At 34.3% G+C, this 17,949-nt stretch overlaps 2 protein-coding genes across 3 annotated transcripts; both read right to left on the bottom strand.

Annotated features, from left to right (window-relative positions):
- Positions 1–4,109: 4,109 nt before the first annotated feature.
- Positions 4,110–7,387, bottom strand: LOC130720193 (uncharacterized). Its single transcript, XM_057570812.1, has 2 exons — positions 7,170–7,387; positions 4,110–6,736 (listed from the first exon to the last, which is right to left on the bottom strand). Exon 2 carries the CDS (start codon positions 6,601–6,603, stop codon positions 4,588–4,590), a length of 2,016 nt encoding a protein of 671 aa, XP_057426795.1. The 5' UTR covers positions 6,604–6,736; positions 7,170–7,387; the 3' UTR covers positions 4,110–4,587.
- A 2,983-nt stretch (positions 7,388–10,370) lies between these two features.
- LOC130717843 (vesicle-associated protein 2-2-like) lies at positions 10,371–15,004 on the bottom strand. 2 transcript variants are annotated; one of them, XM_057568219.1, is made up of 9 exons: positions 14,746–15,004; positions 14,530–14,661; positions 14,338–14,408; positions 14,180–14,261; positions 13,542–13,657; positions 13,237–13,434; positions 12,191–12,868; positions 11,355–11,432; positions 10,371–10,838 (listed from the first exon to the last, which is right to left on the bottom strand). In XM_057568219.1, the coding sequence occupies exons 2-9, from the start codon at positions 14,579–14,581 to the stop codon at positions 10,728–10,730; spliced, it is 1,386 nt and encodes a 461-aa protein (XP_057424202.1). In that variant the 5' UTR covers positions 14,582–14,661; positions 14,746–15,004; the 3' UTR covers positions 10,371–10,727. The 2 variants fall into 2 exon arrangements, with proteins under 2 accessions (XP_057424202.1, XP_057424203.1); XM_057568220.1 differs by lacking the exon at positions 14,746–15,004 and having other exon boundaries at positions 14,530–14,733.
- Between the last annotated feature and the right edge of the window lie 2,945 nt (positions 15,005–17,949).

The following is a 17,949-nucleotide window of genomic DNA, read 5'->3' as shown; positions in this document are numbered from 1 at the left end:
GTTACCCTTACCTTAGCCAATTTCTCCATCCAAGCTCAACATCCAAGTCCAATCCAAAATAAAGCTCCCGAACCCAGCAAGTTCCCCGGGCGTCCTCCTCAGTTGTGAAACCTCACTAATTGCTCCAAAGTCTCTTTCCTCAGCTCAACTCGTTCCAAACCTTAAGCAAAGTATCATTGCTTAGTCGCTAAGAAACAAAACAACTAATAACACTATCAAAACCCGAAAAGAAGCTTCCGAAACTCTAGAGTTCGACATTTAGGCACGAATGGACAATAAGACATGTTTTCGCTAAAATGCGCATAACTCGAGCTACAGAACTCGGAATGACACGAAACCAACGCCAAAATTTCGACAATTGAAAGAGCTACGCTATAGCTCAGGTCATAGAGACCCAAAAATTATAAAAATTATTTTTATTTTAATTAAAATCGATAAAAAATAATGGAGAGAAGAATATGAGTGTAGAGAATATGGTGTTGTTTACCAAAAATAGTTTAGAAAACCACATAGCTATTCGATGATAATTGATTAAGTTAAATTTTTACAAAGGCTTCTGAGTCACGAGGAGTGAAAACAACCAAATTATCCAATGATAACTGGGTGATTGGGAGTCCCAATGAACTCAAACTCTTATTTCAAAAAGGTTGTTTGTAAAGAAGCGTGTAAGTTATCGGGTGAGAAATTGAGTAATCGAGATTCCGGTGAACCAAGGGCTTGATTTCGAAAAGGTGCTCCGGTGAGCAAGTTAGCACCGTGAAAATAAATAAATGAAAACAAAAGAATACTGAAAAATAAAGGGAATTTATAAAGAAAGCGAAACTTAATGAAAAGAAAAACAATAAAGTTATTGAAGAAAAGTAAATTGAAATAAATTGCCAAAAGAAAAGGAAAAAGGTGAAATGAACTCTTATACATTAACTCATGTAGCCTTTTATTTGTGTGGTCGATGTGTGAGTGTTTAGAGTGTTAGTATATCTCTTTAAAACCCTTATTCTAGTGTTACATTTGTCTATTTATAGTACTAGAATTATAAATAACTACCTAACCCTACAAACTAGATTACACTAGAAAAGATATAAGTCATTCCCTCAATGAACCTCTTCGAACTCATGTCTTTGAAATCTTGACTTGATCTCCACGCACCCACGTTCTAGTTACTGCCCCATTTGCCAACGTGTCGAGAAGCATGATGTGTGAAGCTTTTGGATCCTCTAGACCATGAGTTCTAGACCCTTCTACCTTCAAACATGGACTCGAGACCCGAATTATACTGCTTGAATATGTCTCAAGAACCTCCACCTTTCATTGCTTTGGTGAAAATCACCAAGTGTTGAACCTTACTCGAGGGATGTTGGTTGTTAGGAATATGATAGGAAAACATATGCTTTGATACTTGTCTTGTATTCTGAATATACATCATGTTGAATGGGCCTATGGAAATTGATGTCATAAGCTAATTTTAATTCGAACTTGCTCATTCGTATAGTTATGAGTTATGACTCATCAACTCGTTCATATAGTTATGACTCATCAGATAATTAACTTTCTGCAAATGAATCAATTTAGTTTCTTTAATGAACATCCTAAAGTTGAATGTTTGCATAAACTTTTGTATGATTCATAAGTCTTTCCTAAGATCTAGACGCTTTACTCAAGCTCCAAATTCTTCATGCATGAGATGCTTGCTCCTTGCTCTAAAGTCTTACATGAGCTCTACTCATTAGAGTCATTACCTCAAATGTTTACTTTAGGATATACATTTTTTGCTCTCGTTAACTTAGAGACCTTTGTCTTAATATTGATCAATGCAATAAACAATTAGTTTCAGTCAATCGATCTTAAAACTTCATTTTTCTTAAATACTTGTCATTATGCTCATATGACCTAGTTCTTCTTATTATGTTCCTCTTCTTTTTTGTAATAATAAAAATGTTCATTTCTTCCACATTTCACCTCCATATCTTATATTACGACGCCATTGAGCCACCCAGTCACGCCCACTACATCGTGTTCCACCATATCTTATCTTCTTCATCCCTCTAACTTCTGTTGTCCCATCGTCTCACCTCATATATTACTATTTAAATATAATATATAAAATCATTCATGTGTCCCTTACCTAAAAACTTGAGTTTTTGGAATAATTGGTTGGTTAATATGGTATCAAAGCCTCTATTAAGCACATGGTAGGTGTGTCAGTGCATTATCCACGCTTCAAACCCAAAGGCTCTTGCATGAAGGGGCATGTTATAATCTTATATATAAGGCTTAATTGCACTTTTGCTCCCTGATCTTTCACCTTTGTGCGATTTACCTCCCTCATCTTTAAAATGAGCGAATTCCCTCCCTCTTCTATTAATATGTGCGATTTAGGCCCTTCTGTTAGTTAGCCGTCCAATTACTAACGGCGGTTGCTATTTTCACCCTCCCTTTTACTAACCGCACCCCCATATCAGAAATAAAAATAAAAAAAATAATAAAATGGAGGTAAATCGCACAAAGGTGAAAGATCAAGGGGCAAAAGTGCAATTAAGCCAAAAAATAAAAAAATAAATGAAATAAATTAAATACAATTAATAGAAAATAAAAAAAAAAGTGAAAAAAAATATTTTTATAAAAATCAAAGAAAAAATAATAAAATAAATGAAATAAGTTAAATACAAATAATAGAAAATGAAAAAACATTTTTATAAAATCAAAAAAAAAACTGAAAAAAATATTTTTATAAAAATCAAAGAAAAAAATGTTTTTATAAAATCAAAGAAAATAAAATATTTTTTTTAATTGAAGATAGAAATTTAAAAATAAAATAAAAGAATAATTATTTTTAATTTAGAGTAGGTGGTGCAAATAGAAACAAATTCTTCTTTTATTTTATTTTTAAATTTCTATCTTCAATTAAAAAAAATATGTTATTTTCTTTGATTTTATAAAAACATTTTTTTCTTTGATTTTTATAAAAAAATTCAGTTTTTTCTTTGATTTTATAAAAATATTTTTTCATTTTCTATTAATTGTATTTAACTTATTTCATTTATTTTATTATTTTTTCTTTGATTTTTATAAAAATATTTTTTCAGTTTTTTTTAATTTATAATTTTTTTTTATTTTCTATTAATTTTATTTAATTTATTTCGTTTATTTTTATTTTTTTATTTTTATTTCTGATAAGGGGGTGTGGTTAGTAAAAGGGGGGTGAAAATAGCAACCACCGTTAGCAATTGGACGGCTAACTAACGGAAGGGCCTAAATCACACATATTAATAGAAGAGGGAGGGAATTCGCTCATTTTAAAGATGAGGGAGGTAAATCGCACAAAGGTGAAAGATCAGGGAGCAAAAGTGCAATTAAGCCTATATATAAAAGTATAAAATCATTCATGTAACCCTTACCTAAAAGCTTAAGTTTTTGAGATAATTAATTCTTCCACATTTACCACCTCATCATTTTTTTAACGACCAAATGAACCGCAACATCCCTTAGTGAGAGTCTCACTATAGAGCTCAATGATCCAAACACTCATTGGTATAATTGTGTGTGAAATTTCAGTGAGGGCCAAAGATTTCTTTTGGAGTCCGGGAGAAATATTGGTATGCAATATCCCTTTCTATTAACTTCCTATATGATTGTTTTCTTATTTGTTAAAATTAAGAAGTCTAGAAATTTATTTTTCTGATAAAAAATAATTTTAACTTACTCCTGAGAATTAATAATAAAGTTTTATTCACACCATAAAATACATTCACACCTTACAATATAAGAAGAAAAAAGAAAAAGAAAAATGAGAGATGTGATGGACAATGTAATAAGAATATAAGTGAGAGATATAAAGAGAAAAATAGCGAAATTGAAATAAAAAAATAGCGTGTGAATGAATCAAAATCCAAAAACTGATTTGGGTACCAAGTTCAGAAAATCATACTTGCTTATTTTTTTCATTTTAAATTTAGAAAATCAAGAGAACATTTCTCTCGACCATAACTAATATATGAATAGGAACACTTATTTATTGATAGCGTGTGATTCATGTGATGACTTATTTTGTAAAACATAATCCAGGGAATTTATTCAATAGATAAAGGAAATACATCTCAGACCAATATGGATTGCAATCCAGAAAGGTACCCCTCCATCCAAACTTGGTCTAAAAATGAAGAAGCTAATGTAGCCAAATAAACAGCAGGCCTCTTGCAAGATCTCCTAACATAAAAAGGATCACAGGATAAAAACAAAGGCACCACACGTAGACAATCATGTGCCAAAGATGAAAGATAGGACAAACAAGAATTTGTCCATTGATATTTGCTAATAATGATAGAAATTAATTCCTTGAGCCAAGGAACTCTTCTGTCAAGGTAACAACAACCCAGAGGGGAAAAGAATGTAGACACAGTAAGGAATACCAAGTCACAATACAAGATCATACAAGGGGGATCAGTACAAAAAGATGCACAGAAGGATCAGTACAAAAGATACACAGAAAACAAAACATCTAAAAACTGTTGGTAATCAAAACACAAATTCAGCATCCCTCCTTCACTTTCTCTTCCCCATAGTTCTTAGGCGCTTTCACTCCTCATTGACCTAACATGCAGCAACAGTACCTACAGTTTGTTGACCAATGTTCATACTTGTTCTGTCCCTTTGGTGATGTTTCCAAGATTGAGGATCCCTTTCAGCATCTTCAGAATCACCAACGACAAAGAAGTAAGTAGGCAATGCAGCAGTGTCAAGTTCAAAACATCCTCTTGGAACACCTTCCCTTTCATTACCTGTCGTCTTATATGAAGGAATACGGTGTGAGAACCTGTAGAGCTCATTAGGTCCAACACAAGATATACTGACTCCATTCTTCTCAGTTTTCTGAAAGAGACTAACAAACCCGTTTACTTTGACTAGGTGAGCAACTTCAATACCAACATTCTCAGTAAAATCTGATAGGATTTCAACACATTCAATCTCATTCTTCAAATAATTTTCTGGAGTAGCACTCCATTTGATATCCCAATCTCTGAAAAGTGCCCAAGTTTCTCCCTTCTTGGGATATACCATATAATAAGAACCTTTGGAACTTCTTTTCATGCACTGTATCTGATGAGAGAACATAGTACGATCTGTTACAGTCTCAGAACCACCAAGTTTGAACTTACCACAAGCAATAGGCAATTCTGCATCATGCCAATCTATCTCACCTTCATCATCTGGGTCAGGTTCCAACCAAGAAATCTTCAACTTAAAAGGGGTGGCCACTTTCCTCACAAGAGCATAAAATCTTGGCATGCCATCAGTGCTATCATAAATTGCCCAGAATTGATTAACAGCAAAACAATCTTCTTCCTTATCCTTATCAAAATCATTGAAATCTGTATCAGGAATGGTCACAGGATTCAATTGAGAGCAGTTGTCATCTTTTGAACTTCTAACATCAAGATCAGACTCCAATACTTTCTCTCCTTGAGATTGCTCAGATTTGCTTTTGTTTCTTAAAGATGTTTCATCCGGTGGGCTACTTATTTTATTTCCCACCTCTTTGTTCTGATCAACTACACCAGCAGCATAACCAGCTCCATTATTGTCATCAGTAGGCACGTTCTCTTTCTCAGTTTCATTGGTGTCAAATGATCCGTTTTGTCGTGGCTTTTTGGAAGGACTCCGAAATTTGCCAGCTTCAGGGGATTCCACATATGAAACATGTTGCTTTTGCCTGGAAGATCTCCTAACATTCAGTCTTGAAGGGTCAACATCATTTTCTCCAACATTGGCATCTTTCTTACCATCACCATTCCCAGCGTTGAAACTTTCTCTTGAAACTTGGGCTGACTGCCTCATTCTCTTGCTTCCAGCATTTGCTGTGGTCTGTGACTTCATCCCTTTACACTTTTCACCTTTAAATTGGGCACCAACTCCACTAGCGCATGGTTTTCCAACTTTACTTTCCGAGGCTGGTTTTGGTGGACACTGCGTTGGAGCTGCAAAGGATTTCAAACAGTTCGTACAGAGCCAGGCTGCATTTAAGAGTTTAGGGAAGTATTGGAACTTAGCTTTACAATGTTTGCAAAATGCCCAGAATGTCTGCGGCAACTGATGGGGATTCCAACAATTGGAATTTGGATAAGAACCCTTCTGATGATTTGCTGCTGATACATTCCCATTTGAGTGATGGGATGAGGTCTGAGCCTTAGGTGCTGCAAGATTCACAAAGACTCCATACTTAATGTCATGTGAAGCTTTTTTGGCTGGGTCACTCAATACCCTATAGGCCTCCCCAATGAACTTGAAAGCAGTTTCTGCACCAGGGAACTTGTTTTTATCAGGATGCAGCAGCAGCGCAAGCTTCCGGTACTGTTTCTTTATTGCCGCTTCATCAGCCAATCTTTCCGTCTGAAGAATCCCATACCAGTCCATGACAGCCGCAGAGAGTTTCTTCTGTGCAGCATTGTGAACCTCACAGATAGTAAGGATCTGAGCAATGTTTTCAAGTTCAGCATACATCCTTTTGGCCTTGAGAGCAAATTTCAGTGCCTCCACAAATTCACCTCTTTGCATTCTGCTCTCAGCAATTTGCTTAGCCTTCTCAGCCTCCTCCTTGTTGCACTCCATGGGTGATTACTGATTAGTGTAAGTGTGTAGTGAATCGATATCAAAAGGCTTTTCTCAATAACACCACACAAACACATAGAAAGGTTGTGAAACTCTCTGTATTCACATCCCACAAATAGGGCAAAATTTCCACCTGATTGACACAAATCAATTAAACACAAAAATTAAGCCAACCCATCAATATAGAGATTTCATCTTATTATCATACAACTTCAATACATTCACTCCCAATTTCTCCAACATCACAGTCCTAATTTTAACACATTCACACCCAATATAGAGAATTACAAACCCTAATACAGTCAAAACTACTACAAACAGATAAACCCTAACTAAGTAACAAATTCTGTAACTGAATTAACCAATCAGCTAAACTCGTAAGCATTTGTTAGATTTTGAATCAAACGATTGGACAGTTAAAATTGGGGGAAACGCTATCTCATTTGGTGTAAATTTCCAAGTAGTGAACAAAATCCTGAATTTGATTGATGCAAAGCGAAATCTAGAAATGAAATTTCGAAAGGAGAACCCTATTGAGCAAGAAGAGGGAAGAGAATGGAACTTACTTGGACGATTCGGACTCTGACTCTGACTCCGACTCCGATTCCGAACGCGACGCAACTGGCTCCGTCGCTCTCTGAGACTGCGACGACGAGAAACGAAAGAAGACAGTACGACCGCGAACTGAAAGCGGCAAGTGAAATATTTTATAGCAGCGATTCAGAGGGAAAAAGAGACACACAAAGCGGGAAAGTGAAAAAATTGGAATTTTGGATTTCTACTCTTCTTCCTCCTATTTTTTTTTTTTCTTGTGTAGTGTGTCAAAACTCAAAAGATACATTGATAAAGGTTTCAGAACGAAAAATATTTAATAAAGAAAATAATTGAAGGGAAAAGTTTTTAAATTTCTATGATTATTTATTTATTATTTTTTAACTCATTAAATACTTTATAACTATTTCTCAAGAAAAAAAGATCACATTCTAATATACACTCTCCGATCACATATATAAGCAAAAAATAAATTTTAGGTTCATTCATTTAATGAATGTATCTAGTCACTAACTAGATACATTCATTAAATGAATGAACCTAAAATGTCATTTTTGCTTATATATGTGACCGGAGGGTGTAGTTGGTAGATAATTCCTTCGTTCCTATTTATAATAACCAAATAGAAAGTGTGCTTGGTCTTTTTTATAAGAAACAACTTGGAGTTTGTGGAGAATTAATTATTTTTATACAAGAATACCCTTATTTAATTGAATTTTTCTCTCTTTCCCCTTGCTATAGCATTAATGATGCATAGAAATTAAGAATAATGGGTGAAGGGTAACTTTAGAAAGTTAGTATAAATTGAGAACAAAGTTAATGCAATTATCTAGATTAGCTAAATTTCTTAAAGGGTGTGAAGTGGTTGCTTGGTTCTTATATTAAGGAACGAATGGAGTAACTAAGTTCCTTACATTTAGTTTAGGTTCGATCATTTGACAAGGTGTAAGAAGAATGACAGTGCACAATCATTAAATTCTTATTAAAAAGATCTACCCACTTAATGAGAATTAGTCTCATAGTTGTCGGCTATGTAGGATGTCTTGGGGAGGGAAAAAAAAGACACTTGAAAGAAATAAAATATTTTGACCATGTTTATTTAATGTGAATTTTTTTAAAACAATTTTAATGTAAATTTTATTTAATTGATTTGATAAAACTCATTTATCCTTGTAAGTTTTCAAGAGAAAATTGATTAGGGATGAGAAGTATTAACTTTGACTAAATTATGAATTTGGCGACATTTAAAGGGTGACCGGGTACTAGATGTTTATACAAAATAATAATAATAATAATAATAATAATAATAATAATAATAGAAAAAAGGATAATAATTTCACACAAACAAAAGTTTCATTTGCTCAAAATGTGAAAAATTCGCTTCAAACTTTTTGTTTATTTCAACAATTTCACTCTAACATGGAGATACATTGAAAATTCATCAAAATAAATTTTAAACATATATATTCTTTTACTTTTGACCTTGGAGTTCTTGAAGAACCATTCTCTGTAAGGAGTCAATTTCTCATAATATAAATCTTTTATAAGAGATTTTTTATCAATAGCGAACTCAGCAGTGATTGCTCCGATGAAATCTGGGGTTTCAAGGGAGGAGTAAATTGGGGATAAGGTAGACTTATGGTCATCATTATCCTTTTGGTAGGTTGTTCTTACCGGGGTTGTGGTCTCAAAACCAGTAATTGTTGAAATATATATATATATATATATATTTATGTATCATTGATTATCATATGGCTTGTTAATAGATAAACTAACCTTTGCAAATTTTCTTTTAAAATATAGGTTTCACTTTAGATTAGTCAAATAAACTCTTCATACAGGGACAACACTCATGCGGGCCAAGAGCGGGATAATGAGTGTCTATTCATTCTTCATTCACATTCATCTTTTATCTACTTCCTCAATTCTCACTACCTGCTATATTTTTTCTCAGTCTCAATTCATCGCATCCCTTGAAAGTGTTTACAAGGACCCCAAACTAATTATAAAATAGATTATATTGTTCTGGCCGACCCAAAAGGTCTAATAGCATCTCAATTGGCCTAAATGTCTCACAACTAAGTGAGCACCACAGAGACGAGTGATGTGACTTAGTTGAGGAACACCTTGTCCTAACTTCGGTCGATCAGTCATGCGACATCCCGCTAATTAACTGTCGCACAAGGTTTTCCATGGGCAACCGCGATCTGGAAAGACCTTCCACAAGGCTTCCCAAAGACTTGCAGAGACAATCATATATGATGGAGCCGAACCTATAACTACAGGTACAACTGTTCATTTATGCTTTGCTCACTATGCTAAACTTTACTTGTTTCTCCATAAACTATGCAAATGATGATATGATACTTTTATTCACTCAATTTTATTTCGTCCCATATCATCTGTAATAGATGAATATACCAACATACGATGTGCCTTTTTGGTCACTCCACCTTACTAAATGTGAATGAAAGCTTAGTATTACAATGAGGTTTATCTGGGAAAGCTAACATTTAAGGTGAACCGTGCCTGAAGCTTCACCCAACACATGGGCATAGAGGGGAGAATCTGACCAAACTCGAAAATCAGTAGGATCTGCCAAAAGCTGGAGCGTAACATTCTGAGGAGGTTTTGGAGGTGTTAGTTTATCTACCATTGTAAATTTATTTTAGCTCTGATGTATAATTCATAATAGGGGTCGTGATCCCTTGTTAGTGCCATTAAACCCGGTCTGTTTGGGTTTTCTAATCCATACACTTTTTACAGAAAAATCATATTTTCACACCTGTCCTTAATTAAAAGTCACCGCCTAATTACCACTTACAACACATACTTTACAATTTGTTTCAAAATTATTACATATTCCCATCTTACGAAAATTGGATCCATATCTTCTTGAAAAGCTTGGAGCAAAATTCTCTAACTATTCATCAACCTCCTTGAGCTCAGCCCTATGTTGCAAGCCGATGTAACGCTTTATCTTTGTTTCTGTGTATTTCTTTTCATTCCATCTCACACGATAAAAAAATCCCCAAATTGCGAAAGTTCCCGCAGCAACTCCCACATTCAGTCATAATTTGCCATCAAAGAAAGAAACATCACTAACTTTTCCAAAGGTAAATTCTGTTGTATACTTGTATTTGAATACTATACTTTCAAGTTTCAACATTAAAATTAGATGCCCTGTCACGGCTGGTACTCACTCACGCCACAACTGACAGAAACACTGATCAATGTGTCGTTGACAAAGAACAGGAGAACAATCTTAAGTGTAGCGTTACACCACTGCTTGTGCAGTTTTCCACTAATCATTTCAGTCATCTACCTGACTGCTATATATCTCATGTTATCTGTACCTTAAAAGACCAACTTCGCATATACAAAAGCGGAGACATACCTGATTACAACCTAGATTGATCAGATAAAACATTACGGACCTCAAGTATAAAGATCTCCTATTACATTTATGGATATACCACAGAATTATGCACCTAAACTTCTGCTACCAACAAACTTGAAGCAATTCAAAATGTTAATAGCTTCCTGGATGATCGATCCCCGGATATCAAGATTCAAGAGTGTAAACGGTATCCCAAGAAGACACAGATGAGCGCCACCATGCAGACATATAGAAAAGGAAATCCAACTTGAACTTTTCTAGGACCTTTATTAATAAGATCGTCCTGCAGATATAAAACGAGCCAACCTTAAATTTATGAAATGAAGTCTACTCAATTTTTACACGATCATAGGGAGACACTCTAACTGAGGGAACAATATAAAATTGCACAAGTTCAAGCATGTATATGAAGAAGAATTCTGAAGTAGCAGGTGTAAATGAAGAAGAATTCTGAAATTTCCAATCTCAGTTGCAATTTTGGATGTGGTTACCCCTCTAATTTTGTTCTTTACTGCAGGTGTTTGATTATGATTTGTTAACAAGCTCCAGAGCAACTAATGATCATCTTAACACAAATATAAAAAAATAAGTAAAAGAAAGACCAGATGCCTGAACGAGTGAACGTTAATATATAACCCCCCTCCAAACACACGAAATTTAGCACCATTTGTATAAAAGATAGTATTTCAATTTCTAAATGATAAATTGCATTAGGCAACCATCCAGGATTTTGGGAAGAACCAATAAGTAAATGCCACAAAAATTACGGGTAAAACTAGAAGGAGAATCTCAAGCTTACTAGTTTTTGTTGCAAGATCTTTGCCTCCTGATTGTTTAGCCTCCTCTCCTCTGTTAACTTTGATATTGTTATTCCAGACTGCAAAGGAAGAAGAAACTTGATAATCACTATTAGCATAAAACTCAAGAACCACTATAACAAACATCCACCCCATTTTAATGAGGAAACCCACCCACGTGCCACATTGTTTCATAGCCAGTGTATAAGTTATAACATACAACACAATACATTGAAAAACAATTTGACATTCTATGGAGCCTGTAGGAATGTCAGAAACCTTGAAACTAATCAAGTTAAAAGGACAGATGATTGATTATATTCATACAGTTTTACCATATTGTAGACCTTAATCATGCAACACACACGCCATACAACCAAAAATACATATAAGGGCAGTGTTTGCTGCCTCCTCTGTGGCCTTTTCATAATCCCAACTTAAATTGTGTGAAAAATAATGTAGCAGATCTCAGACCATGTGTATAAAACTAAATCAAATGAAGGGAAGGAAAGAGCGATGTACATAAGGATCAAGCATGCTCATTGACAAATCATAATCACAGTCACACAAAGTCTGTGAAGCAGTACGATTTAATAATTGTGCCAATAAATATTATCATAAGCTGGAAAGGTTCCATATAATATCTCAAACCTCTAAATGAAAAAAGCCCAAAAATAGAAAACATTAATGACCAAGCTCTTGATGTGATAGCAGTAAAGCCCATCACTTCCGCATGCATCTTATAATACGAAACATGTCAGCTTATAAAAGAAATAGGAAGCATGTCACATATGAAAGCAGATAAAAAATTCCATAGTAACATAGGGAAATGCCTGACCTCATTTAGCTTTGCCTCAAGTCCATCTAATTTTAACTTCATCTCTTCAATAGCTTCCATTAATTTCAGCTCCTCTATACCCTTTGAAACTCGTAAGCCTGCTTCTTTTTCTGGCTTCAGTTCCTGAACATTCTTTACAGTGTTAAACTCCTCCAGATCTTTTGACACGTTTAACTCTGATTCTTCCTCTGGCTTCAGTTCCGCTGCACTGTTTATTGTGTTCAAATCCAGATCTTTTGACACTTTCAACTCAACATCTTTTCCTGGTTTCAGTTCCTCTTCTCTGTTTATTGTGTTCAAATCCAGATCTTTTGACACTTTCAACTCAACATCTTTTCCTGGTTTCAGTTCCTCTTCTCTGTTTATCTTGTTCAAATCCGGATCTCTTGACACTTTAAACTCAGCTTCTTTTCCTGGTTTTAATTCCTCTGCATTCTTTACTGTGATTGAATCCAGATCTTTTGACACTTCTAGCTCTAATTCTTTTTGCGGCTTCAGTTCCTCTACATCCTTCACTGTGTTCAACTCCTCATCTTTGGACACTTTTAAACCTGTTTCTTCTTCTGGCATCCCTACGTCATTTATAGTTTCCAACACCGTATCATGCTCTGGCTTCAACTCCATATCATCTTCAAGTTTTACTTCATGAACAATGTTATTCTCTACCTTTTTAAGATCCTGAAATATTCCAGGAACAGAAAAAAACATATGAATGACATATTTAGGGAGTATAAATGGAAGTTAGGGGATAAGCAATGCAAACGCATGCATAAAGGCTAACAACTGCAGAAAACATGATGGCACCAAAAAAGATGGGAATTCATGAAGTGTTTAAAGAGTGCCTTCCCAAAGACTCAAGGAAAATGGAAGGTCAAGGCAGGTCTGCAACACCATAGCAATTTATTTTTCAAATTATGGAAATAACAATCCAGAAAAAATAACCAACAAACCCTTAGAATATGTAACCAAGAAATTTAATTATCTTTCTGAGGGATATGAAATATCTATGAAAGAAAAAGAGATGGAGCAAAGAAAGGAACTGAGACCCAAGCATCAACGAAGTTTCCTTTGACCATAGCTTCAGGAGATTGGATTTCATCTTTACTATATATCTGAACTTTTTCATGATCAAGCCCATTCTTAGATTCTCCACTAGTATGGGAGAAATCTGGAGAATCAGGTGGGCTGATTAGGGCCACCTTCAGCTTATTTTCTTCAATATATCTACTTGCATCTTTGACAAACTGTCATCACCAAAAAAAAGTTGGAAATATTTAAAAAAGAATGGAATGAATAATAAAAAACCGCCACAGTACAAAACTACACCCTAATAAATATCCATATTCCATACCAGTGTGGAAGTAACATCTTCACTGGTTGTTTCAGCAGGAACAAATGTGCTCTGAATTAAGAACTTGTCCTTGCACACCATATCTTCAGGCGCTACCCGTTGGGCTTGCATTGTAACTGTTTGATGCAAACGTCAAAACCAGAAAAAATTGGGGCCAAATGGGGCTAAGAAGCTAGAATAAATTCTGAAATATGTGGATTCATCTTTAAATATTGTTATTGAAAAACTGGTATTCCTCAAAAAATTGCTTTTTGTTGAAAAGTGCTTGCTGCTAGGATATGTTAAGCTTGAATTACAACAATTTAACATCAAAAAGCAATCCGAAGGCAATCAAAGAAAACTCTAACATGCCAAATTCAGTTCCATTTAGCATCTGCCCCATAAATTAGCCACCAAAATTACTAAACTTGCTCTTAAGAAAGCTCTAAAATCGAATAAGATTCATATGCATCAGCCACCAGAGGATCACAAAAACCTCTTTCAGATACCACCAACCAGAAATAATTGAATTGAATCTAACACATCCAGTCAAATAAAGTCAATTTTAAACTTACAATATCACAAATACAAAATAACAAGTCAAGTTTTAAAAGAAAAATAACAAGCAAACACAAAAAAAAGGACTGATTAAATTATACCTATGAATTCACAAGACGATTTTGGTGCAAGAACTCCAACATTTGGCCGCACTGAATATTTCTTCGGCGACGTCGTCTTGACCTGCAAATATCACACCAAAACGATAAATCTCTCCATTATTTCATGCCTGAAACCAAGAAAGGGGCACTAATCAGACCTTAAAAGCAACATAGTGGTAAGTATTGTTAGTCAACTGAACTGAGCATGTGCTTTGCTTCTTCAATTCAACTACAAAGGAAGAAAAGGAAATCAAAACACGTTAGTCAATTGAATTGATCACACATATGCAGAAAGTTACAGCAGAGATTGAACCACATGCATGAGCAATTGAGCAAGGAAATTGACTCACATATAAATTGGAGTTCCCTGGGTTGAATATTAAGAATCGGCGCTTTGTTCATGATTTCAACAACCAGAATCGAGACCTAAAAAGACGGTGTTTGAGTGAAGTCGTTTGAGCTCAACGATTGAACTCAACTCACTGAAACAGAGGAATCACATCACAAGAGAAATCAAGTGTTAGAACATGGAGTGTTGTTGAAATTCAGTGGGAGAATTAACATACCAGATAGCAGTTATATGAATCGCAAGCGTTTGAAGCAGAAAGGAAGATTGCAGGGAAATGAAATCAATGGAATCAAGTGATTATGGTAGTAGGAGATTTTCTTCTTGTTTGAATGAACGATCATTGATTGAGAAAAGGCGTGTGAATCGTGATCTTGTTTGAAATGGGGATTGTGAGAGTGAGAGTGAGAGTGAGAGTGAGAGTGAAGTAGACAGAGAAGAGAACAGAGGGTTATTGAATTGCACAAGGGGGAAAAATTGGTAAAATGGAAAATATGGAAGGTTTTTAATTCAAATAGTGTAGGATATGAATGAATAACAATTGAATATATTTAATTCAAATATGGAAGGTTTTCTGTCTCTGATTATTATTGTTTTCCTTATTTAATTTTTTATTTGACGCCTTTTTGTAGTGAGGAGCACGTACTAGGGAAAGTGGTAAGAGCTAGGGGACATGAGGGTTGGGGAGGGGAAGGTCCAGGGTTCGAATCCTGGAAGGGATATTTAAAGGGATTTTCTAACTTACTAACAACTAACCACTAACATTTGCCTATCAAAAAAAAAAAACGTACTAGGGAAAGTGACTTGAATGGAAGTCATTGTGACATTAATGGCTTTTTACCGACATGGAGCCGCTTTTGTCTCTTTTCTTTCAATTTCATGCCTCGGCTCGCTAACATTTAGCCCAAGCCAGCTCCAAGATGAGTCATTTTTTTAAAAAATTATGTGTTTGATGTTCATTATTGCTATAAATATCTTTTTTATAAGTAACAATTTTAAAGGCATGTTCTGATTTGTGAATTGTGATGATAACCGGAGCCGAACACACTTAAATTATTATTCACTTAAAAAAGTTGCAACAATGTACTAATTTTTCAGAATAATAGACAAATGATAAAAAATGTTAAGAATATAATTCAGATCTTAAATGAATAGTAAAAAGTAAGATTTACAAGGAAAATATCTCAAAGGAAAGGAAAATTTATATTAATTAAGTGATCAATGTGAAACATTGATTAGTATTAACATACATTTATTTTTAACTTGATAATGTTATTAAATGTTAAAATACATTTGTAGAGTGTTTGGTCACACACGTCCAAATTAATGTATATATCTCATGATACTTTTATATAGAAACATGTGATTTTTTTAAGGAAAATAGTTATTAGAATATATTTTGGACATATATAATAACAGGCCAGCCCAAAAAATATCTTAATTAACACACCAAAGTAGCATACTCAATCATGAAAGAATCATGAAATGTCCTGATTCTGGTGCCGCAAATAAAGGTCATTCCATTCCATGAATGTACAATGCAACCATATCATATCACACTTTCAATAGACATATCGGTAGCGTTTGGTAGACATGTGTGAAGGGGACGGAACGGGACATAAGTGTTTTGTTCCGTGTTTGTTATACTTTTAAAATGGAACAGAACAATACATTAGGCTCTAGAAACGAGACAATTTGGTTCCTTAAAAAAGGTGGAACGGATGAGAACGGAACAGGACACGAATCAAAATATTTTAAACGGACAAAATTACCCTTAATTTATCCTACCATTTTTTTTTCTAATCGGTACTTCAGTTTGATCTTCCTCGTCGAGCCTTCACAGTTCACTCCAATTTGTGTTGCACACGTCTTCTCTGTGATTGTGCGCATACCATCGATTCACTTTCTGTTTTTCTTTCTGCAAATATAATTGGTTTCTTCCCCAGTATACATGGTTGTTTCTTTGTTTGCGAAAAAGACTATAGCAATCTTTCATTTTAATTTCTAAATGATTGCTACAAATGCAATCTTTCATTTTAATTTCGAAATGATTGCTACAAATGCAATCTTTCATTTTGATTTCATCTAGTTTAGTTTTGGCTTTCGTGTTTATTCAGTTCGAATTGATAATTTCAATGAACCCTAAAATTAATTTTGTGCGTTTTTTAAAACTATATAGGATATATTAGTAATTAACTTTACAGTCCTGTTTTTATGTGCTATGTTTACCAAACACATTGCACAGAACATTTATGTCCTGTTACGTTCTGTTCAGTCCTGTTCCGTTTGTTCCGTTCTGTTGATATCCTCCACAAGAAAATATTTGATAATAATATATATTCTGTTGCAAATATAAATTTCTTCCACCATGCATGAACCCAAAATTAGATGCTGATCTAAAGCTACTACTCACCGCACTGAAAAATACAAACAACAAACAACATAGTTTATATATGATCGATGATAATATTAATGTAATTTTAGTAAAGAGATTTTTTTTCCAAGCATTCATTTGGGTATGCAACCGTGCGAAAATTATTTTAGCATGCAAAAAGTTCATTGGGTTAGCTAGCTTAGCTTCATTTCTAGCCTGGCTGGCTCCATTAATTGAATTCCATAAAAGGTGGTAAATAATTTTAAAAAGGGAAAACATGATCACATGCATGGGACGTGACACGCTCCACCCTTTATTTTTCCTTCCCACTCAACGTCATGGACGGTGCGTAGTCCTGGTGGCGTTGTCGACGATCTTTAGCACTTGGCAATATTAATTTGGGGTTTCCAAGTTATTTTCCCTCGTGCAATAATCTTTCTTTTTTAATATATGCGCAAGTTTGGTTTAATATATGTTTTCCAAGTAATTTTTTATTTTCAGTTTTACACTTACATTGTAAAACATGTCAACAATATTTTTTTTATTTTGCATTTAGTTTTTAAGTTATAGGTTTATTTCAATTTCTTAAAAACATATTTTTATATTTTTATTTTTTTATGAAATTAATTTTTTTTTTAAATTGATAAATGAATCAAATATGTCCTATTGAATATTGATCCCTTAAGTAATCTTTATTTTCACTATCTTTCTGTTTTGTATTGATATAGGACAAAAATATTATATCAAAATACTCCTCTGAGAGAGATGGTGTAAATAAAATTTATTTGAGCAACCTTGGAGGATGGAGGTTAAGCATACGCTGCGTGAGGTAACGCATGTATCAATTTCTTGGCCAAGCATGGTACTTATTAATGCTACAAAAACATCGCTTTCGATGTGTTAGCCCGAGTCTCTGTGTCCGTTTTTTTCCTTTTGTTTTTCGCTTTTTGTTTTTCTTTTTTTACAAGCTTAGCTTGTACCAAAAATAAATCACTCACACACACACATACATATATATATATATATATATATTTGATTTAGGTCTTCAGA

The sequence above is a fragment of the Lotus japonicus genome, chromosome 5 (genome assembly GCF_012489685.1).
Source record: "Lotus japonicus ecotype B-129 chromosome 5, LjGifu_v1.2".
In the NCBI taxonomy this organism is placed as follows: Eukaryota; Viridiplantae; Streptophyta; class Magnoliopsida; order Fabales; family Fabaceae; genus Lotus; species Lotus japonicus.
The sequence above is the reverse complement of the archived record's forward strand: the minus strand, read 5'-3'. Positions and strand labels throughout refer to the sequence as shown.